Source organism: Cricetulus griseus, chromosome 7 (assembly GCF_003668045.3).
Source record: "Cricetulus griseus strain 17A/GY chromosome 7, alternate assembly CriGri-PICRH-1.0, whole genome shotgun sequence".
NCBI classification, from domain to species: Eukaryota; Metazoa; Chordata; class Mammalia; order Rodentia; family Cricetidae; genus Cricetulus; species Cricetulus griseus.
Window position 1 is genome coordinate 131,937,467 of NC_048600.1, and position 23,374 is coordinate 131,960,840.

Below are 23,374 nucleotides of genomic sequence, written 5' to 3' on the forward strand. Positions count from 1 at the left end.
GTTTTCCTGGCTTCGGTGTGGAGGAAGCCTCAGGGTGCTGGTGTGGCTCCTCAGAGGAGTCCCTGCTCACAGGTTTGTTGTAGACCAGGCTGGCCTTGAACTCACTGAGATCCACCTGCCTCTGCCTTCTGAGTGCTGGGATTAAATTAAGGTGTGTGCCACCACGGCCCAGCTTGTTTTTTTTATTTTGGGTGAGCATGCTGACAGTATTCCAGCAGGCAATACCTTTGCCAGGAGAATGGGGGAGGGGCAATATGTGCCTGAGAGCAAGGGTGTGTGGCATTTTTGTAACATGCCATCATGTTTTCTCATGCTTGATTCCTTGCCAGGCTGTCCTGGCAGGTGGGGACACAGTGTGGCAGAGAAAGGGGCGGAGAGGGTAGCTGAGCCTGGCCTGGTCACTGGCCTTACATCCTCACACTGGGCTGTGACTGTCAGATTGGAAACTGAAACCAAGGTGCCCACAGTGTAGGATAAAGTGCCAGCTAGAGAGTGCCAGAAGCCTGGGTTCATCCTCAGTTCATTGTCACAAAGAAGGAAACAGAAACTAGACTCTGCTCCCTTCCTGCAAGTGCAGGCTTCCAAGGCTAGGTCAGCCGGTACAGGGACATGGGATAATCTGTGAATCTGTGTCTCCATTTTACCTCACCTACCCAAGGCACCTTCTGATTGGTTTAATAAAGTGCTGACCAACCATTAGCTAGGCAGGGAGAGGGTAGGCGGGACTTCCAGGGAGAGATGGGAACTCTGGGAAAGAATCAGGAGTACAGGAGATTCTCCAGCCACATACAGAGGAAGTTAGATGTATGGCACTGAGGAGAGGTAACAAGCCACTTGGCTAGTTTAAGAGCTAGTTGCGAGCAAGTCTCAGCTAAGGCCAAGCTTTCATATTTAATAAGAAGTCTGTGTCATTATTGGGAGCTGTTGGTCCAAAGAAAGACCTGTTATATGTGTGTATGTGCATCTAGAGGATTATTTTCCCCCTGGCTATCCTGGAACACAGAGAGATCCTCCTGCCTCTGCCTGGGATTAAAGGAGCGCTCTATCCCCTGGCCGCTTAGATGACCTTTGCCTCAGCCCACTGGGCAGCATCATCACTCAACAGACCCTGAGTGCCTCCTGTGTCCAGGCACTGGGGACATTGTGTCCCTGACTTCCAGAGCCTTCATGGGGATGCCAGTGAGGGGACAGTGTTGGGAGAAGGGGGTTGGTAGGGACTCAGGGAGGAAGTGCCAGACCCACAGGAGCATGGGCCTTGGGGAGCAGTTGGGAATCCAGGCTAAGACTGTGTGGAGTGTGTGGGAGAGCCTGAGGCTAGAGACAGCCAAGGTGGAAATCAGACCTCTCATAGGTAAAATTCAGACTCAGGTTTGAGGCTCTGAGTGTCATTAGCACTGAGACATGTGACTGGGCATTGCTGGCCTGAGGACCCCTCAGAACTCTGGCTGGGGATTCCACCCAGGGACAGACTGAAGACCCTCAGAAGTTGTGTCTGGAGCTATATCTAAGTGCAGCCATGTCCTTGACCGCTCAGTAAGTGTGTGTGAGAAAACAGCCAGTAAGTGTATGGACCACACCAGAGGATGAGACTCAATTGAGGAGAGAAAGGCACCCAAGGGCCTGAGCAGTTGTTGTAATAGGGTTTGGGGGTTTTGAAGCTGCTGAATCTTGTGTGTGTGTGTGTGTGTGTGTGTGTGTGTGTGTGTGTGTGTGTGTGTGTGGTGTGTGTGTGTGTGTGTGTGTGTGTGTGTGTGTGTGTGTGTGTGTGTGTGTGTGTGTGTGTGTGTGTGTGTGTGTGTGTGTGTGTGTGTGTGTGTGTGTGTGTGTGTGTGTGTGTGTGTGTGTGTGTGTGTGTGTGTGTGTGTGTGTGTGTGTGTGTGTGTGTGTGTGTGTGTGTGTGTGTGTGTGTGTGTGTGTGTGTGTGTGTGTGTGTGTGTGTGTGTGTGTGTGTGTGTGTGTGTGTGTGTGTGTGTGTGTGTGTGTGTGTGTGTGTGTGTGTGTGTGTGTGTGTGTGTGTGTGTGTGTGTGTGTGTGTGTGTGTGTGTGTGTGTGTGTGTGTGTGTGTGTGTGTGTGTGTGTGTGTGTGTGTGTGTGTGTGGTGTGTGTGTGTTGTGGGGGCTTTTCTGAGGAGCCATGGGGAGTCCTCAGGATTAGACATTGGTGTCCTCTCTGTGCTGGAGGAGGAGACTGCCTTAGGTTTGCTCTGCGGCTTGCAACTGGAGAGGGATTGCTAGGAGAAATAAACCACTGGTCAAACTGATCCTTACTTAGCCATCGGTCACTCTGTGTAGGGTTCCATGGACATTTTGTGGGTGGTCTTGCTAGTTATGTTGAAGGTGTTCTGGGTGTCATCTCCCAAGATATGCAAAGCAGGGATCCACAAGCTATTGCTGGGCAGGGTGCTTGGACTAGGGTGCCCACCTAAAGAAAGGCTGGGGGGGTTCTGGTGGGGGGAAGGGGAACAAATTCTACTTCGGGCACCCTGCATGCTTTGGGAAACCCACTGGGTGGGCGTTCAAGTCATCCAGTTTGTTTGTTTTTTCCATCTTATTTGTCCCCCTGGTTCTGCAATCCCTGGTCTTGCCTTGCAAGGCTGGGAGCAGATACAACAGGCAAGGCCTCAGAGAAGCCGGTCTCTCGGCAGATACCGGTGGGTGTGAGGGGGTTCTGTTTGCCCTTCCTGGAACTTGCTGCTCTTCCCTGGTGTGATCCTAACCTTCACCCCCCCCACCGCCCCACCCCTGCAGATTCTGAGAACAACAATGCCTTCCTGGTGGCATCAAGCTCAGAGGAGAAGACTGATCTGGGACAAGTGTTGACAGAGGAGGAGGTCCCAGGCTCCAGTAAGGAACTGGAAACCCCAGAGGAGTCTGAGTCTGATGCCTCCTGGACCATCCAAATGGTGAGTGAGCCACACGGGCTTCAGCCAGCCAGCTCTCTGTTCTTACACCCTCCGCTCCACCTCAAGCCGGTTCCTGAAGTGATTGCATTGGTTCCTGGGTTGGTCTGCTCTTAGTCACAAAACAAGAACTGGTAAGTTCTGCTCTTACCAGATGACAGAGAAGACAGCACAGATGAATGATAGCCGGGCTTTGATGGTGCACACCTTTAATCTCAGCACTCGGGAGGCAGAGGCAGGCGAATCTCTGTGAGTTCGAGGCCAGCCTGGTCTCCAGAGCGAGTGCCAGGATAGGCTCCAAAGCTACACAGAGAAACCCTGTCTCGAAAAACCAAAAAAAAAAAAAAAAAAAAAAAAAAAATAGATGAATGATCTCCTAGCTAGGAAAGGGAAAGGTCCAAACCAAAGGCTGTGTATTTGTCATCAGAAAAAGTCTTGAAATAACTAAAAACCCTCAATATGACAGTATGCATGAAGTGCAGCTTGGGAAAACTGTGGCCTGGGTGTGCTGGTGGCGCCTACCTGTGATCTCAGCTCTCAGGAGGCAGAGGCAGGAGGACAGAGCATTCAAGGCTAGTCTTGCCTTCAATAGTAAGTTTGAGGCCAACCTGGGCTACAGTGAGACTGTGTCTCAACCTCCTCTCCAAAGCCCCCCAACCACAGACCCCTAGCAGCTGGGTGTGGTGGATATGCCTAGCATCCTGTCATTGCAGTGTTTGGTGAGTTCCAGGTCAGCCCCAGGTACACAGTAACAGAGTAAGACTGTGCCAAAAGCAAACCAAACCAAAGGTACAGCATGGCTGCACACCTTTAATCCCAGCACTGGAGAGGCAGAGACAGGCAGCTCTCTGTGAGTCTGAGGCCATCCTAGTCTACAGGGCTACAAAGTGAGGCCTTGTCTCAGAAAAACAACACAAAACAAACACATCAGTCTGGTGGCTGGAGAGATGGCTCAGCTGTTATGAGCACTGGCTGCTCATCCAGAGGACCCAGGTTCAAAACCTAGCACCCACATGGTGACTCACAACTGTCTGTAACTTCAGTTCTAGGGAATTGGACACCCTCTTTTGGCCTCCATGGGTACAAGGCATGCGTGTGCACATACATACATGCAGCTAAAACTCCCATATACATAAAATAATAGTAATAATAACAGTAGTCATAATAAATTAAAATTTAAAAATCGGTCAGCTCATCCATGCCGAATATGATGAACAAAGAGACATCCCCTTCAGGACGCATTATGACCAAACCAACAAAAACCAGACTCAGAGAGAATGTTGAAGCAGTCCAGGAGCAACCTGCCACATCTGAGGGACTGTTAGCCAGACAGCATGGTGTTCCAAAGGCGGTGGGATGGGTTATCCAAATGAGAGAACAAACCCAGGCTGGAGGTGCAGCTTAGGGCTGAGTGCTGCAAACACACGCAAGACCCTGGATTCAAGCACCAACAATAAAACAGCATGTATGTAGCAACGCTCTGACTGCATGGTTCCAGGGGTGTGGACTATGAAATAGGCATGCCCTCAGGAAGAGGGATTAGTGTTGACTGTGTCTGGGAAAGGGGAGGGGAGGGGATGGTTTAGTAGGAGTTGCACCTTTGGGGTGAGGAAATTGGGCACCTATTAGACAGAGGCCACCAATAACATCATGACTGCTGAATATCATGGAATTGGTACTTTTTTTTTTTTGGTTCTTTGAGTCAGGGTTATACTCTGTAACAGCCCTGGCTGTCTTGGAGCTCACTCTGTAGACCAGGCTGGCCTCGAACTCACAGAGATCTGCCTGCCTCTGACTCACAAGTGCTGGGATTAAAGGTGTGAGTGCACCACTACCTCCTGGCTGGAATTGGTCACTTTGAAATGGATTGGGGGCTGGAGAGATGAATGTGCTTGGCAGTTAAGAGCACCGGCTGTTCTTCCAGAGAACCCATCACCTATCCACTCAGCACTCCTACTCCAGGGGATCAGACGCCCTCTTCTGCCTTTGCCGTCACCTGCACCCACCCCCCCCATGGGCAGAGACGCATATTCACAATGAAAAAACAAAACAAAATCTTTAAAAAAGCTCTAAAACTAACACGTGCCTGAAATGCATGGGTGGAAAGCGCATTCGTGACTGCTAATGGTGTCGGCTTGTGACTGGCTTGTGAGGCTTTTTGCGTGTGTTCCAACAAACTGGTCCTTCATCTGCAAGTGCATTTCAAAGATTGGCTGTAAGTGCAGGGTGATGCCTCTCCCTGGGCATTGAGGCAGGTGCCAGGAGAAATGGCTGCAGAAGCCAAGATTGGGAGTCACTGTGCAGCCACATCCCAGCACCACTGACCTTTCCATGCTGGGAGGGAGAGGGGGGTCTTCAGAGCTACTGGAGCCAGTGGGAGGCAGGAGGTGACTGTTTGCTTGGAGCTCCACCTGTCTCTCTCCCCCCCCCCAACTCCAAACCTTACCAAGAACCGTGTGGCTCCTCCCTGAGAGATGCTCAATACTCCACCTACAGAGTATTTAAATGGCCACCATGTGATTTCCTGGTTCCTTCTCCCTGCCACCTCTGGGGGCTTGACGACCATCCGGGAGCATTTTACTCATTGAACCCAGACTTTAAAATTTTTTATTTATTATTATTTTTTTATTTTTTGAGACGGTTTCTCTCTGTAGCTTTGAAGCCTGTCCTGGAACTCACTCTGTAGACCAGGCTGGCCTTGAACTCACAGAGATCTGTCTGCCTCTGCCTCCCAAGTGCTGGGACTAAAGGCCGACTTTTAATTCTTAATTCCACTTGGTTTGGTTTGCTGTACTGGCAGAGACTTAATAGCGCCTATGGAAACCTTTCAGTGACCTGCTTCCACTCTGACTTTTCTGTGGTAGCTTCTCCATGCTAACTAACAGGGCACTCTTTGCTGAGTTTTTGCTTCCTCTCGGGCTGGTGGGTTTGTATGTATTGCGGGAAGGGCAGGTGCCGGTGCGGTGTGTGGGAGAGCCCTACTGTGCTTCCTTCCAGGCTGTTGGGTGTGAGGTAGTGGTTGCTGGCTGGGAGGGAGGTACAGGATCTTTGTGTCTGCTGAAAGGCCAGACTCTGGAGGCCTGGTGACCTAGCCACCTGGTATCCCCGAAGTATTCCGTGTGAAGCAGACAAAAGCCTTTGGGACCAGACTCAAGCTTGCTGGCAGTGAATGTTGGAGCACCTGCCCACCAGTGCACCATGGCAGACTTGTTCCGAACACCCACGGTGCCCTTCCCTAGTGTCCCCACACCTTCTGTCATTGGCCCTAGACTGTCAAAGGTGCTGGAGAGCCGGCTTGTTTCTTGTAAGGAGGTGGCCCTCCGGGGCCTTTACTGAGATGGAGGTTCCTGAGGATCTTGCAGGAGCAGAGCAGTGGGTAACCCTCCCTGTGTGAAGGGGTCGTGTCTCAACAGGAAGTGGACCCAGAGGTTTTTGTAGATGCTTCAGAGGACACAGCTGGTGGCCCCGAAGGTGCTCAGTGCCCTCCCAGCAAGAAGAAGAAGAAGGAGACAGCCGGGTTTGAGGTCATGGATGCTGAGCAGGTAGCTTGAGAACACAGTTGTACAATCACCGTACCCTTGTCCCCAGACTCTGTGCTCCTGAGTCACCAACCACACTCTGCAAGTGCCTGAAGACAGCTTCCTCAGACAGCTGAGGAAGGCTGGTGAGCTGAGCCACACCTGGGTGTGACTACTGTTACTGAGGAGGTTGACCAGGCAGGGTCTTAGCTTGGAATTGAGGTGGCTGTTCTAATTAATCTAAGGTGTCTGGCGGTCAGGCAGCTGATGCCATGAGGGGCCTTGTGCGCTGCGTGTTTGTCGGTAAGAGTTGGACATTTGTGTCCTCAGCCGGACAGTGACTTAGGTAAGGGGACAACCTGATGTGAGGGTTGACTGTTTGAACCATTGGAAATCTCTTGGTTGCAAACCACTGAGTAGCCAGCAGGAACTGGTTGAAGGGACTTTGTTGCTCACATCACCGGTAAATCCTGAGGTGAGACTTGATCCAGGTGCTGAGACCAAGGGTCCCTGTATGGCTCTCTCTGCTCTGACTCCTGGTGTTCAATGCCTCTTAGTCTTCCAATATTTGTGTTGAGCCACTCTGGGCCTGTCCCCTGTGTCACGGCTTCTGCAGCAGCCTACCTGCCATGCACTGTTCAGGGAACAAGAGGATCTTCTCATGAGCTGAGATGGGGTTTGGTGGAACACCTCTCCATGCCATAGGAACCAGTGTCGCAAGCTCATAACCCACAAATGCTCATGTCAAAGAGAGAGCAGGGCCCAGTTCCCTGCACTGCAGGGCCGGGAGCACGGACATAGGTGTGGGAGCACGGAGGCAGGTGTGGGAGGAGGGAGGCAGAAGGGAACATGGACACAATTTCCTGTAGTGCTTGCAAAGAGCCTCCAAGACCTCTCCATTGATAACTGGTCATAGCCACAAGATGCCACCTTGCTTGTGCCCTCTACAATTCTAGACCTGCTTTGTTCTATTTGTTCACCTTCATGATGACCCTAGGACAGAGGGACATCTGTCTCCACTTAACTAAGGCACATGGTGGGTTGGTAAACCCTCTAGGGTCACCTGGCTGTCTTGTCATGAGCTGGGTGGGAACTCAGGTCCCTTAAACCCAGATCCTCACTCAGACTTGAGGCATGAACTGGACTGGGCCATCACAGTGTCTTCTTTGGGTCACTCACCAGGTTTCTCTGACCATGTGAAGGTTGTCAGTGGGGCCTACAGGAAACTCTGTGGCCAGGAGACCTGTCCACTGCTCCCTGTGCCCCCTCCTGTCTGGTAACTGGCCCATCTGTGCCTCAGAGCTAACATTTGTCTTAGGGACACCACTGGGTGGCATTTATCCCACTTGCAGACACTTCAGTACCAGGGCTCATCTCACAGGGCCTGTACAATGAGGAAAGTAGTCTTTGAAAGGCTGATCGGGCGTGCACCCCATGGCGCGTCCAGGAACCCAGTCCAGAACAAGGCTGAGCTTGTGCCAGTTGGCTCAAAGGATATCTGGGAAGATGCCGGAGCAGAGAAGGGTCTTCAGGGCTGAGTGAAAAACCAAGCAGGCACACGGTCCTGTCTCTTAGGCCAGCCTCCTGGGTCCAGCTGCTTAGTAGTACTGCATTGTGTAAATGTTCCACATTTTCTCTATCCGTTCTTCAGCTGCTTCCAGTTTCTGGCGATTACAAATAGTGCTGCTATGAACATGGTTGAACAGATGTCCTTGTTGTAGGAATGTGCTTCTTTTGGGTATATGCCTAAGAGTGGAACTGCTGGATCTTGTGGTAGACTGATTCCCATTTTCCTTAGGAACTGCCATGCTGATTTCCAAAGTGGCGGTACAAGTTGGCACTTCTGCCTTGTGTATTTTAAACAAATGTTAAACAAATGCTTCATTGTCTGAGCTCCATCTTCAGATTCAGCTTTCTGTCTTGTAACACATAGTTGTGGATGCTGGTTCTCAGGCCAAGAATTCACCCTTTAAAGTGTCCGAGGTGCCTGTCTGCTGTCTGCAGGCTCACTTGGGGTTCTGGGGAAGATTCACCCCAGGTGTAGATGCACCCCAGGTTTTTGTTTCCTTTTTTTTCCAGCCGCTGCAGCTGTTGGTCTATGGTAGGGCCTCGTCACATACCACTGGGGTTCAGGGTCTCCATCGCCTTCCTGAGGCACAGGGTCTCCATCGCCTTCCAGGGCATGGCATTCTGAACCTGGGGGCCTGGCCAGTCACTCGGTTAGCCAGGGAGTAACTGCTTCTGCTTCCCACTCTCGCTCGTCCTTTAATTCACTGCCATTTTACGCCATGCAACGCCAAGGTGTCCGGTGTGGAAAGCCTGTGAATGTCACTGCCGTTCAAAAGGCTCAGGCTCTGGTGGAAGGAAGTGTGTGGCCCTGCCTGTCACTTGTTCCTCAGCTCCACCACCCTCCCTCTCCCTTTGTTCAGTTACAACATTCTGCCCAAGCTAAAGAAGTCTGCCCAGTGGTTAAGAGCACTTGTTCTTGCAGAGAGCCCTGTTCGAATCCCAGCACCCATGTGGAGGAGGCTTCACCTCTGGCCCCAGCATACATGTAGGCAAAATTCTCATAGACAGAAATAATAAAATAAGGAGCTGTAGGTGTGATGGGTCTGAGGCATGCTGTGGACAGCCAGCTCCACCTCTAGAGGGTGTGGACGGGAACTTGGAGGGAAGTGCTGGGGTACAGAGTCTAAGGAGTAAACAAACTTCTCTCCCTTTAGAGTAAAAAGGAGAAGAGAAGGAGGAAGAGCCAGATCACCAACTCTTCCTCAGAGGCAGGTTCCTTGTCTCCCACTTCTGGCCTCTGGAGTCTGGATACACCTTCAAGCCTTGGATCCCAGGACTCGGCCTTGCCCCAGAACCAAGCCCAGCAGCAGGGTGGTGTGGGCAGCCAGCCCGGCCAGTCACTGGCCACACTGCATATGCCGATGGAGGAGGGTGGGTCTGTGCTTGCTGAAGGCAACAGCTCCCCTCTGCAGGGTCACACTGTGAAAGGCACAGATAGTGGCCCACAAGGAGGGGCTCAGAGGGACCCTGTCCCCAGTAACCACACAGGAGTTAAGGACCTCAACACCTCTAAGCCCTCAGTGGACAAGGGCCTGCCCCCAGAGGGGGACTGTGGCCCAGCCCTTTCTGCCTCCAAAGGCCCCTGTAAGGATACTGATGCATCCCAGAGGGCCCCATTACCTGAATCTAAGGGGGAGAAGTCTGAGCACAAGGAAGAGGTGTCCCTGACTGCAGAGCTGGCTGCCTCAGAGGTGAGCAGCCCGGAATGGGGGCACGGAGGTGGGCATGTCTTGTCCCCCTCTCAGTTACTCTCCTTGTGGCTGGTGCTGACTCAAGCCACAGTCAGTAGTTCACTTTGTCACTATGACTCTGGGTTTGGGTGATCTGTTTCTTCCAGCCAATTGATGCGACAGCCAAGGCAGCGAAGCCAGAGAGGACGGATGGGAAAGAAACAAGAGACAATGCTCAGAAACAGAAGCTGTCCCCTGTGAGTCCTGCTCCCTCCAAGCACCAACACCAGGTAGAGGCTTGATCTGCCAGGAGGTGTCCAGTATTCAGGGCTCTTTTTTGTTTGCCTCAGTGGTCCCTTCATAAGCCTGCCATCTCTTGATGAGCTAGAGAGAGGCAGGAAGGAAGAAGTTCCCTGAGGAAACATGTGAAGGGTCCTGAAGGGTCGTGAGAGAGGTGGATGCCTCCTCTTGGGTGGTGCTGTGAGTAGAAACCAGGAGTGAGGGTTTAGCCATAGACACAGAAAGTGCCTGACAGGAAATGGCATGTGCCAGGGCCCTAAGGTAGAACATGGTGGGCCGGGTCTCAGAGAACAAGGACGCTGGTGAGGGTGGGGAGGCCGTGGACAGGCTGAAGAGGGGCTCCTGCAGGTCACGGCAATCCAACCAGAAGACCCTGCCTGGTTCTGAGCAAGGACAGCTTTGGCCCTGGCTGCTGTGAGACATGTATTGAGCACTGCGATTTAACTGCTTGTTCCAGGAAGCTGAACTCAAAGGCAGGTTGACTGACACTGGGAAGAACACCCAGCCGGAAGACCAGAAGAAGCCAGAAGAGAACAGAAATTATGCGGCAGCTTTGAAAAACAAAAAGGAGGAGAGAAACCAGAAGGCTGCTGCACCAGAGGCTACAAGGAGGTGGGACATGGCCCCTTGCAACGAGCCTGTGTCCCAGCTCTGGGTGGAACCACCTGGGACACCTGTCCCAAATTTGTTTTTGTTGGTCCCTGGGTACCTCAGTCAATGTGATCCTAAGATGCTCTCACCACTGTCCAGACTCCTAGCCCACTCCACCCCCCACTATCCAGCACCTAACATGTTGGAGCTGGGTGTCCTCCAGCTAGCTGCGGAGAAGCAGCAGCCTGCTGGGGGCACTGTGTCTGAACTGGATGCCGAGCACTTAGCACTTAGGGGAGTCGACACACATCTGAGCAGTGCGGATGCTGTGTGCTTATGTGCTTATTCCTGCATGTGTGCACAATTCCGCAGCTAGGGTTTCCTTCTCACTCTCCCCAGAACACTTAGCCCAGGGGATGGAGTCACCGTGTACTTCCACGCCATTGTCTCCCGTGACTTCGCATTCAACCCTGACAACCACAGAGTGTGTGTCAGAGGGGGAGAGGGCCTCGGGAGGAAAGCCTGGTCTGATGCTTGCGAGATGAACTACACCAAGTGAGTATGCCCAGTGCTTGGAGCTGTCCTTGTCATTAGTCATGTGACCAAAGCAGTTGGGCACACTCTATCCTTCCTTACTTTTCTTCCTTTGCTTTTTCTTTCTTTCTTCCTCCTGTTTTGGTTTGTTTGTTTGAAATAGGGGCTCACTGGCTGGCTTGGAATTCATAGCAATTCTCCTGCCTCGTCAGCCTTAGAGGCGTGTACTTCCACGATTGGTGGAAATTGAGTCGGTTTTTTCTTTGATGTTGTTCATTTAGATTTATTTATTATGCACACAATGTTCTTTCTGTGTGTCTGCCTGCAGGCCAGAAGAGGGCACCAGATCTCATTATGGATAGTTGTGAGCCACCATGTGGTGGCTGGGAATTGAACTCAGGACCTCTGGAAGAGCAGCCAGTGCTTTTTTTTTTAAACATAATTTATTTTTATTTTATTTGCATTGGTGTTTTGCTTGCACATATGTCTGTGTGAGAGTGTCAGATCTTGGAGTTACAGACAAGTGTGAGCTGTCATGTGGGTGCTGAACTCAGGTCCTCTAAAAGAGCAATCAGTGCTCTTAACCACTGAGCCATCTCTCCAGCCTGTTCATTTTTTGAGACAGGTTTTCTCTCTGTAGCCCTGGCTGTCCTGGAACTTTCTCTGTAGACCTCACAGATCCACCTGCCTCTGCCTCATGAATGCTGGGATTAAAGGCATGCACTACCAATGCCCAGCCTGAAAATGCCTGTGTCAGTGTGTCTCTAGCATGCATTTCTTCTTACTGTGGCTCTTTTGTAAAAGCATTATGACATGGGCTGGGGCTGGGCTTTATGACATGTGTCCCCTGGTAAATGGCATATTATGTTCCTCCACAGAGACCTAAATGAGCTCGGGTCTCTCGTCGAGGGCAGCATGGTCATTCCCAGGCAGAGCCTGGACAAGCCCATCCCTTACAAGTATGTCATTCACCGTGGTGGTAGTGGTAGCAAGGATACCGCTGAGTATGAATTCATCTATGAGCAGCCACAGAAGAAAGGGGAGCATGTGAACCGCAGCCTGTTGGTGGAGTCTGCACTCTTGGAGACCAGAGGTAGGTCACCGAGGTGCCTGAGTGGGTCCGTAGGGAACAGGTGTGGGGGTTGCTAGGCACTGGCCCGGCCTTTGCCTTGGTGTTGAGTAATGCTGCCTTTGGAAGTGAGTTTGACCTAGCCCTTCTGCTGCGTGAAGGAACCAGGTGAAAGTCTTCTGTCAAGGAGCTGGATCAAGGGCTGGCTGGGATGGAGGGTGACTGAGTGGGCGCGAGAGGCAGTGGCTTGGCTTTGACAGTGACATTTAAGAGAAGGGACAAGCGTCTTTTCCATCCTCTGCATCTCTCCCTCTTTCCATTTGTTTGGAAGGGCACCCTGGTCCCCCTGTGTCCTGCTGCTCGCTGGCCTTGTCAGCCTGGGTTCACAGCCCCGTGTCCTCCTTCCATGGTCACACTGTTGAGGAACTGCCCAGGCACGTGCCACGTTCACCTCTTGTCCCGTCAGAGGCCAGAGTCGTGAAAGGGTCCTTCCCTCTTTGTATGTTGTTTTAGTAATTGAAGCAGCTGAAGACCTGGGAGAGACAGGTGGACGCCCTGCGCTGTCACTTCAGAGTCCTGGTGCCTTTGCTCAGTGTAGACTTTGTTTCCCAGTGTTGAGGGATGGAACCAAGGGACTTAGCATTGACATAGCTTTAAAAGTATTTTATTACATTTATTTGTGTGTGTGTGTGTGTGTGTGTGTGTGTGCACGCGCGCGCGTGCACATGCCATGGCATGCTTAGAGGTCAGAGGACAACTCACCAGGTGTGGCAGCAGGGACATATCAACTCCACTGTCTGTGGAAGGTGTTGGATCACCTGGAACTGGAGTTACAGACAGTTGTGAGCTGCCATGTGGGTGCTGGGAATTGAACCCAGGTCCTTTGGAAGAGGAGCCAGTGCTCTTAAATGCTGAGCCATCTCTCCAGTCCAATCCCTTCACACTTTATTTTTTCTTCTAGTTTTTCGAGACAGGGTTTCTCTGTGGCTTTGGAGGCTGTCCTAGAACTAGCTGTTGTAGACCAGGCTGGTCTCAAACTCACAGAGATCCACCTGCCTCTGCCTCCTGAGTGCTGGGATTAAAGGTGTGCATCACCAACACTGGGCTACCATCACATTCTTAAAGGCAGGATTTAACTATGTTACCCAAACTGGTCTTTAATTTTTAATTTAAGCTGGTGGTGGTGGTTTACACTTTTAATTCCAGCCCTTGGAAGGCAGGGGCAGGCAGATCTCAGTGACTTCTAGGTCAGCCTGGTCTACAAAGCGAGTTCCAGGACAGCCAGGACTATCCCACAGAGAAACCCAGTCTTGAAAAAAAAAAATAAAATTTAAAGACAGAAGTTTTTATTTTATGTGTATGTGTGAGTACCTATATACTATTTGCAGGGGGAAATTTTTCATCAGAGCTAAATCAGACAATGTTGGCAAAGAGAACACAGTATTCCTCAGATACAGTTGCCTAAGGACTGACACCACAGCCCGAAGAAGAGTTGGGACCCCAGAAACCTCAACCTTGGCTCTTTCGAGGTGCTGGTTAGACCGGCTTTGCTAAGTCCACCTCTGGACAGGGACATAGAAGTAAACTTCCCTTTGTCTTTTTTTCAGGGCCTCTGAGAAAGTCTTGGCTCCCCACACATGTACATTTACGTTCTCCATTGTATGTACCTAGAAGCCGGGAGAGGGTGTCAGATGCCCTAGAACTTGCATTTACAGGCTGTTGTGAGCCACCATATGGGTGCTAGAAACAACCACAGGCTGTCACAAGAGCAGCCAGCGCCGGGTGTTGGTGGCGCATGCCTTTAATCCCAGCACTCGGGAGGTAGAAGCAGGCAGATCTCTGTGAGTTTGAGGCCAGCTTGTTCTCCAGAGCAAGTGCCAGGATAGGCTCCAAAGCTACACAGAGAAACCCTGTCTCGTGTCCTTAACTACTGAGTCATTACTCCAGCTTTGTTGTTGTTGTTTTTTGTTTATTTATTTTTATTTTATTTTAGAAACAATCTTATTTTACATATCAATCCCCCCATTCTGTCGCCCTCCCATCCTCCCTTTTTTTCTTTTTTAAAGACTGGGTTTCACGTTGCTTAGGCTTGCCTTGGTTGTATAGGCAAGGTAACCCTACATTCCTGATCCTGCCGCCTCTGTGACACCTGTCAATTACTGGGATTGCAGGTGTGCTCTTCCCTCCATGTTTATGTGTTGCTGGAGGCCTAACCCAGGCCTTTAGACATGCTGGCAGCACTCTTCAGTGATCTGCATCCCAGCCCAGGCCTTTAGACATGCTGGCAGCACTCTTCAGTGATCTGCATCCCAGCCCAGGGCTTTAGACATGCTGGCAGCACTCTTCAGTGATCTGCATCCCAGCCCAGGCCTTTAGACATGCTGGCAGCACTCTTCAGTGATCTGCATCCCAGCCCAGGCCTTTAGACATGCTGGCAGCACTCTTCAGTGATCTGCATCCCAGCCCAGGGCTTTAGACATGCTGGCAGCACTCTTCAGTGATCTGCATCCCAGCCCAGGGCTTTAGGCATGCTGGCAGCACTCTTCCAGCCCAGGCTGCCCATGACTGCCCGACTCTGGCTGCACTGGCACACCCTGTGCTAGCTGATAGAGTGGGTTGATTACTTTAGGCTGCTGCTCCTACATTTCTGCCTCCTAGGGGAGGTCAGGCCTCTGGGGATTTTGGAGTTCACCCATATGAGGTTCTTTTTCCCTCAGACTGGCATCAGTATGATGACATAATCTGCATGAAGCCTCCTGGGAAGTTCCAGAGAGTTTGGAATACTTTCACTGATGGCACGAGAAGGGACCTGGTGAAAGGAAAGAAGAATGCCGCTGTGGTCATGCTGGGCCGCATCTTCAGTGTCCTCCAGCCCTGGAGCGCCGTCAACCTGCAGAGTTTTATGACCCAGTTCAAGCAGTTTTATTCTGTGGTCCGAGTGCCTAAGGTCCACGAAGGCCAGGCAAGGACATGGTCCAGTCTGCAGTACGAGGAGAAAGAGGTACCCGTTCCCCGCTTTCACCAGCAGCTCTGGCGGAGGCAGGAAGTGTCCCTCGACCAGCTAGAGGCCACGTGACCCCTGGAGTGAGTGGGCCAAGAACAGATGAGGGACCTGAGGAGGACCTCATGCCACCCTCCTAAAGGAGTTCCTCTGTGCCCTGCCCCAGCAATGGTTGTGAGCTCTCCCAAAAGGGGTGGGAGCCTCCTTATACCCCACACTGAGGTGTGGCTGTCTCTAGGATACCATCTCCTATACTCCCACCCCAAGGGGCTGAGGACTGAGCATCTGTGTGCTTCAGTGGTATAGCGCAGGAGACAGGCAAGTGAGCGCCTCCCTCCCCTTAGCCTCTGAATGCACCCTGCAGAGCTCACTGCGTCTTTCCCTCCTGGACCAGGTGAGGATGAACCTGTGGGAGCACGTGAGGAAACAGATGCAACCCTTCCTGGAAGGGAAGAGTGGGGACGCCCTGCCTGCCGACTGCCCTGTGGGGAGTAAACTGAAGCTGGGCCTGACCGTCCTTTTCATGATGGAAGCAGTTGACTTTGTTGTCTCTAAAAATGACCTGGTCTGGCTGTGCTACCTCCTCACCCCTAGTGCTGGCTCGCTGGACGCCCTTCTCAGCGACCTGAGTCCCATCGTCAGCAAACCCCAGAAGTATTTCTTGTTTCTTTTGCTCTATTTTCTGTCTCACGTGTGTGGGTGTTGCACATGCATGTGTGCCTGGTTGCATGTGGAGGCCAGAAGGAGTAGGATCTCCTGCAGCTGGAGAGTCACAGAGGGTTGTGAGCCACACGTGGGTACTGGGAACTGAACCCGGGTCTTCTCCACGAGCATCTCTCCGGTCCCCTTATCACTACTGGTTTTTTGTGATAGTTTCACTATGTAACCCAAGCAGCCCGACTCATGAGATTTCTGCCCTCAGCTTGCTGAGTGCTGGGTTGTGGTGTGAGCCACCACACCTGCTCATGGAGCTGTGGGTGGCGGTGCAGGTCTGTAGTCCCAGGTACTTGGCAGGCTAAGGTGGGAGAATCCTTTGAGCCCTTGAATTTGAGGCCAAACTGTGTGTGTTGCAGTGAAGGAATAAACGTACACAGTATAAGAAAAGTTTTGAGTGCTCCCACACATGTGTCTCAGTATCTGGAATCCTCAGGGACTAGAGGCCACCTCGACTAGAAAGTGTGTTATCACTGCTGGGTCACAGCAAGTTTGGAGGTGACCTCTTTGAGTCTAGTGATCTTGCCTTGGGCTTTTCACAGCATTGTTTGTGACTGGTGAGATTCAGGCTCCTGAGCAGCTCTTATTGGGCACCAGCCCTTTGGCTTCATGTTTTCGATACCAAGCAATCGGTACACATTTGTAAAAGGTATTCCTCAGCTGTGTGGTAGACAAGAGATGACTCTAGCGGGAATCTGCCGGGGCATTCGTGAGGTTGCTCTAGGTTTTTTGTGATAGCTCCAGTCATGCACAGTGTTCCTTGTGCTCATAGACCACTGGGCCACCGTCCCCTTGCTGACAGCTCCGCTCCCTTCCAGGTGGTGTGTGTACTTGATCGGCCTCTGCCACAGGTGCATAACTGATGGGGTTGAACGCTGGCTGGGCACTTTACCTGTCCTGCACCACTGCACGCAGCAGCTGTCTCCACCCAGGAAGGACTCGAAGAGCCTGCCCGAGGACACCTGGGCAGGCCTTGAAGGAATCTCTTTTGCACATTTTCGGGACAAAGAACTCACTAAGTGAGTTGAACAGCTACACTTAGGATGCCAATCCCAGATCCACAGGCCGTGCACTCTGCAGCCAGTCCCCTGTTGTCAGTCTCTGCCCAGTCATTTCGTGTTCATGTCTGTGTCTGTGTGTCTGCGTGTGTCTGTGTGCATGTCTGCATCTGTGTGTCTGTGTGTGTGTCTGCATCTGTGTGTCTGCATGTGTCTGTGTGCGTGTCTGCATCTGTGTGTCTGCGTGTGTCTGTGCATGTCTTGTGTGTGTGTGTGTCTATGTGTGTGCGTGTGTGTGTCTGCGTGTGTGGCTCAGAGGACAGCCTTCAGTATCTGTCCTTTCTCCCATGTCTCTGTTCTTCTTTTCTCACTATTATGCCCAGGTGGCTGGCACATTATTTTTGGGCATTTTCCTGTCCCATTTCCTCACAGAAGCACCGGGACTATACCTGCTCGTATATATGTCTGTTACATGTATGTCCGTTACATGTATCTGAACTCAGGTCCCCAGACCTGCTTGTATATATGTCTGTTACATGTATGTCTGTTACATATATGTCTGTTATGTGTATCTGAACCCAGTCCTCAGACCTGCACAGCAAGTTTCTTTCTGGTTTTGTTTTTTTTTTTTTTTGGTTTTTCAAGACAGGGTTTCTTTGTGTAGCTTTGGAGCCTGTCCTGGAACTCGCTCTGGAGACCAGGCTGGTCACACAAAACTTGAAACAATGCCCAGTTCTACCACAATCTCAGTGTGGGTTGAAGGAGAGAGCCCTTCCTTCATGGTCTGTAGGGAACAGTCGGGTAGCCAGCTTACCCTTGGAATTCCTCACCTTGCTTTCATTCCATTCCCGACCAACTTCTGTTTTCTGTGAGGCTTTGCAATCTTCCTGGTTGTCTTCCTTCTTGTCAGTTCTGACTGCTGCAGTCTCTCCTCAGGTGTGATGTCCTCAAGTTCATGAAGCCTAGGATGGACCTGCTATACTTGGACGAGCACCTCTTCCGCTCCTGGTTCAGTGTGGTCCCTCTGGAAAACCTGACTTCCTACTTGGAAAACTCCATGGAGTACTTGAGTCATGTGCCTGCTCGCGTCCTGGATTGCTTTCAAGGGGTTTCATACCGGCTTCGGGGGCTGGGGAAGGTCTCCCAGCAAAACACAGAGGTGTGTTGTGGGGCCGACCAGCAAGTGTTGGCTGAGCAAGAGCAGGTTAACTGTGGCAGTCTTGGGAGTGGCGAGTGGTAGGGGTGCTCTCATGAGTGAAAGCCTAGGGCCCACTCTCAGTGCCACGAGCAATGAGGGGTCTGGGAAGGAAGGAAAGATTTATCTAAACCTTTGGCAGATGTGGTAACATTTCCTACAGGCAAAGGTTCATCTGCCTGAGTTTACTCCACTTCAGTAAATAGAACTTGGGAAACCAATAGCTTTTTGAGTTCTCTTTTCATTGTTCTGAACAGCTGTGTGGGTGTGAGCCTGTTTCACAGCAGTGCCCCCCACCCCTTTTTTAGCTATGTTGGACTGGGAAGATAAGATGTTCATTTGGTAAAGTGCTTGCCATACAAGGATCTGAGTTCAATCCCTGGAACTACCAGGAAGTGAAGGACACTGAGGCTGGCACTGCACCCCACAGTGGGGGCAGTGGAGCTGGGTAGGTCCTTGCAAGCCAATGAGGGACACTGTCTCCAAGGAAGGCGGACAGCTTCTGGCGCACATGTGGGCATGTTCAGAACATGCAAAGTGGTAATTTTGTATTGTGTATTTACTAGTGTGAAGCTGTTCTTCCAAAGAGTAGCTGTGTTGAAGGAAGGAAAGACCAAGTCTGTCACTGTGCACACAGGCATGGCATGGTCACACTGCCTTCTCTTCACTGTCTTAGGATATCGAGTGCGTGTTTAAGATGTTGATTCACCTTGTGGACATATATCAGGACACGTAAGTAGGACGGCTAAGGGCAGCCTTGGCTTCCATACAGCTCTGGGAGGCGTGGTGGCTGCCCCTTGCTGGCCTCGGCTTCCCACGTGTGCTGTCTCACTGGGGAGATTGTGAACTAACACCGTGCTTTCCAAGCTACTGAGTGTCTGGTCCAGCTGCAGCTGCTGAGGTCTCACCCCTGCTCCTCTTTTTCAAGACAGGGTTTCTCTGTGTAACAGTCCTGGCTGTCCTGGAGCTCACTCTAGAGCAGGCTGGCCTTGAACTCACAGCCATCCTCCTGCCTCTGCCTCCCGAGTGCTGGGATTAGAGGCATGCACCACCAACGCCCCCCTCTTGCTGTGCCTCCCTTCACTGCACCTGTTACATCTGAGCCCCGAGTTCCATTAGCAAATCAAGTCAGAGCAGACAAATCAGAAGTCTTACTGTTCCCACTGCTGTAACAAGACCCTGACAAAGGCTGCTGGAGAAGGGTGTGTTGTGACTCACTGTCAGGAGCACAGTCAGGCCATAGTGCTTTGAGGCAAGTCCATACTGTCAGGGGTCACAGTCCATACTGTCAGGGGTCACAGTCTATACTGTCAGGGGTCACAGTCTATACTGTCAGGGGTCACAGTCCATACTGTCAGAGGACACAGTCTATACTGTCAGGGGACACAGTCTATACTGTCAGGGGTCACAGTCCATACTGTCAGGGGACACAGTCTATACTGTCAGGGGTCACAGTCGTCCATACTGTCAGGGGACACAGTCTATACTGTCAGGGGTCACAGTCTATACTGTCAGGGGTCACAGTCCATACTGTCAGGGGTCACAGTCTATACTGTCAGGGGACACAGTCTATACTGTCAGGGGTCACAGTCTATACTGTCAGGGGTCACAGTCTATACTGTCAGGGGTCACAGTCCATACTGTCAGGGGTCACAGTCTATACTGTCAGGGGACACAGTCTATACTGTCAGGGGTCACAGTCTATACTGTCAGGGGTCACAGTCTATACTGTCAGGGGTCACAGTCTATACTGTCAGGGGACACAGTCCATACTGTCAGGGGACACAGTCTATACTGTCAGGGGTCACAGTCCATACTGTCAGGGGACACAGTCCATACTGTCAGGGGACACAGTCTATACTGTCAGGGGTCACAGTCCATACTGTCAGGGGACATAGTCTATACTGTCAGGGGTCACAGTCTATACTGTCAGGGGTCACAGTCTATACTGTCAGGGGTCACAGTCCATACTGTCAGGGGTCACAGTCTATACTGTCAGGGGTCACAGTCTATACTGTCAGGGGTCACAGTCTATACTGTCAGGGGTCACAGTCCATACTGTCAGAGGACACAGTCTATACTGTCAGGGGACACAGTCTATACTGTCAGGGGTCACAGTCCATACTGTCAGGGGACACAGTCTATACTGTCAGGGGTCACAGTCGTCCATACTGTCAGGGGACACAGTCTATACTGTCAGGGGTCACAGTCTATACTGTCAGGGGTCACAGTCCATACTGTCAGGGGTCACAGTCTATACTGTCAGGGGACACAGTCTATACTGTCAGGGGTCACAGTCTATACTGTCAGGGGTCACAGTCTATACTGTCAGGGGTCACAGTCCATACTGTCAGGGGTCACAGTCTATACTGTCAGGGGACACAGTCTATACTGTCAGGGGTCACAGTCTATACTGTCAGGGGTCACTGTCAGTCTATACTGTCAGGGGTCACAGTCTATACTGTCAGGGGACACAGTCATACTGTCAGGGGACACAGTCTATACTGTCAGGGGTCACAGTCCATACTGTCAGGGGTCACTGTCAGGGGACACAGTCTATACTGTCAGGGGTCACAGTCCATACTGTCAGGGGACACAGTCATACTGTCAGGGGACACAGTCTATACTGTCAGGGGTCACAGTCCATACTGTCAGGGGACACAGTCTATACTGTCAGGGGTCACAGTCGTCCATACTGTCAGGGGACACAGTCTATACTGTCAGGGGTCACAGTCTATACTGTCAGGGGTCACAGTCCATACTGTCAGGGGTCACAGTCTATACTGTCAGGGGACACAGTCTATACTGTCAGGGGTCACAGTCTATACTGTCAGGGGTCACAGTCTATACTGTCAGGGGTCACAGTCCATACTGTCAGGGGTCACAGTCTATACTGTCAGGGGACACAGTCTATACTGTCAGGGGTCACAGTCTATACTGTCAGGGGTCACAGTCTATACTGTCAGGGGTCACAGTCTATACTGTCAGGGGACACAGTCTATACTGTCAGGGGTCACAGTCTATACTGTCAGGGGACACAGTCCATACTGTCAGGGGACACAGTCTATACTGTCAGGGGTCACAGTCCATACTGTCAGGGGACACAGTCTATACTGTCAGGGGTCACAGTCTATACTGTCAGGGGTCACAGTCTATACTGTCAGGGGTCACAGTCCATACTGTCAGGGGTCACAGTCTATACTGTCAGGGGACACAGTCTATACTGTCAGGGGTCACAGTCTATACTGTCAGGGGTCACAGTCTATACTGTCAGGGGTCACAGTCTATACTGTCAGGGGACACAGTCTATACTGTCAGGGGTCACAGTCTATACTGTCAGGGGACACAGTCCATACTGTCAGGGGACACAGTCTATACTGTCAGGGGTCACAGTCCATACTGGCAGCAGGAATACAAGCAGGGCTTGCATTGCATCTGAAGTCAGGAAGTGGAGAGAGATGAGCACTGGTGGTCAGGTCCTTCTCTGCTTTTTCCTCAGCCTGGAGCTGACATAAGCTGAGTCACCGAGGCTGTGGCGCTGGGGCTCGTCCTCCAGGTCCTCCGACAGTGCAGCGAGTGTTCTTGACTGCTGAGCTTTCTCTCTCCAGCCCACCTCACCCTGCTCTTCCCGTTTGCAGTACTGAGATTGAACCCAGAGCCACAGGAATGCTATGTAGTCAAATCTCTACTTGCTCCTGCACAAACCCCACACGAAGGGCTTGCTCTTTTATTTTTTTTTTAATATAACCTTTTTGTTTCCCCTTCCCTCTTCACATTTCTCCACTATTTCAATGATTTCTCTGCCACTCTTTGTGAACAGGATACTTGAGGAGACCCTGTTACAGATATACTTAACTGAGTGTCTGACCCTCCACGAAACTGTCTGTAAACTGACATCTGACAGAAAGTTCTACGAGATTCCTGCCCTGTCAGCTGAGCTTGTCTGCAAAATGATTAAGCTCAAACCTCCAGGGGTAAGTGAGATTTGCACATCTGTATACACAATACAGTCTGTCATGCTGTATTGAAAGGCATGGCTTCCTGCAGACAGTATAGTCTGAGACTATTGGAGGGCATGGCTTCCTGCAGACAGTACAGTCTGTGATGGTGTATTGGAGGTCATGGGCTTCCCTGCAGCTTCAGTTTGAAAGCAAAGGAGACTAGCTCTGGGCTGATTCAGCCACCAAGGAATTTACTGGGGTCCTGCTCCAGCTGAGCTCTGTTCTGAGGTGGAGACAGTCTTGGGGCTTGGTTTGGAGGGAGAGTCTGGTGATGGGTGGCATTTCTGATGTCCACTGGCCAGGACCCCACCATGTCAGGGTCCTCCTTTCCATTGTTCACAGAAGACACCGGGGTCCATCACTCCTCCTCACACATGCTCACTCCTGGTTTTTCCCAGGGGAACCTTTTCTTTATACTTAGACAACTTAGCAAGTCCATTCCTGTGAGACTGCCCAGTGCCCATGTACCCTCATCAGCTCCCAGCTCCCAGGCTCCTGGGCCTCTGTGCTCACTGGAGGGAGCCGCATTCTGGTTCCTGCCACCTCAAATCTTCATCCTGTTTGTCTCCTTCCTTCATGCATCCTTGTGCAGCTGGGGCAGTTCACTCATTGCTCAGTGTTACCCACTCATCTGGGTTCCTGAGCCTCAGAAAGAGCTAGAGCACATCTGTTTGGACTGACTTCCTTCACAAGTCAGAGCTCTGATCCTGATAGGAGATAATTAATATACATATATATTCAAGAGATGGCTTCTCTGTGTAGCCCTGGCTGTCCTGGAACTCACAGATAAAGGCCTGTGCCACCACTGCCCAGTTTAAATAATGTGTATTTTAATATTATTCCTTCCTGTTTTTTCTTTTCAGAATTACATACATGCACGCACATAAATATGTGTGCATGCATGTGTGTGTGTGTGTGTGAGAGAAAGACAGACAGACAGACAGACAGACAAACAGACAGACAGACTGAGTGACATACAGAGACTACACCATGGGCATGGGTGTGGAAATGAGGACACCTTGTGAGAGTCAGTTCTCTCCTTCTACTCTATGGGTCCTGGGGCTCAAACTTAGGTCATCAGGCTTGATTATGAGCACAGATTCTGTAATCCCTTTCTCATGTGCCCACAGGGTACCACAGAGGGGTCGGTTGCTAAAGATAATGAAGACTTGGTGACAAACATCTTTCAGGAGGCCCTGAGTACCACAAGACACTGGCTGCGCAGACTGTTTAAAAACAACATGTTCTTTACCAGCATAGCCACTGTCCGCTTTACCTATCCTGAGGAGATGGCGGTAAGACTTCCCGGGAGCTG

At 51.3% G+C, this 23,374-nt stretch overlaps 1 protein-coding gene across 10 annotated transcripts in view; it reads left to right on the forward strand.

The window, feature by feature from the left end:
* Rnf213 (ring finger protein 213) overlaps positions 1–23,374 on the forward strand; it is a 90,686-nt gene that overhangs the window by 3,899 nt on the left and 63,413 nt on the right. For 6 of the 10 annotated variants that reach the window (XR_004770698.1, XM_035447328.1, XM_035447326.1 and 3 more), the window contains exons 3-16: positions 2,748–2,902; positions 6,313–6,441; positions 9,141–9,677; positions 9,824–9,946; positions 10,414–10,568; positions 10,947–11,102; positions 11,960–12,174; positions 14,868–15,151; positions 15,546–15,805; positions 16,684–16,884; positions 17,800–18,022; positions 18,735–18,790; positions 21,879–22,032; positions 23,190–23,354. Coding sequence is in view for 9 of the 10 variants with exons in the window: in XM_035447328.1 (XP_035303219.1) it covers positions 2,748–2,902; positions 6,313–6,441; positions 9,141–9,677; positions 9,824–9,946; positions 10,414–10,568; positions 10,947–11,102; positions 11,960–12,174; positions 14,868–15,151; positions 15,546–15,805; positions 16,684–16,884; positions 17,800–18,022; positions 18,735–18,790; positions 21,879–22,032; positions 23,190–23,354 (2,813 nt within the window). In the remaining variant the exon portion in view is untranslated. Of the gene's footprint in view, positions 1–2,747; positions 2,903–6,295; positions 6,442–8,908; positions 8,972–9,140; positions 9,678–9,823; positions 9,947–10,413; positions 10,569–10,946; positions 11,103–11,959; positions 12,175–14,867; positions 15,152–15,545; positions 15,806–16,683; positions 16,885–17,799; positions 18,023–18,734; positions 18,791–21,878; positions 22,033–23,189; positions 23,355–23,374 lie in introns of those variants that run through there. The other 4 variants (XM_035447330.1, XM_035447331.1, XM_035447333.1 and 1 more) reach the window with 4 other exon arrangements.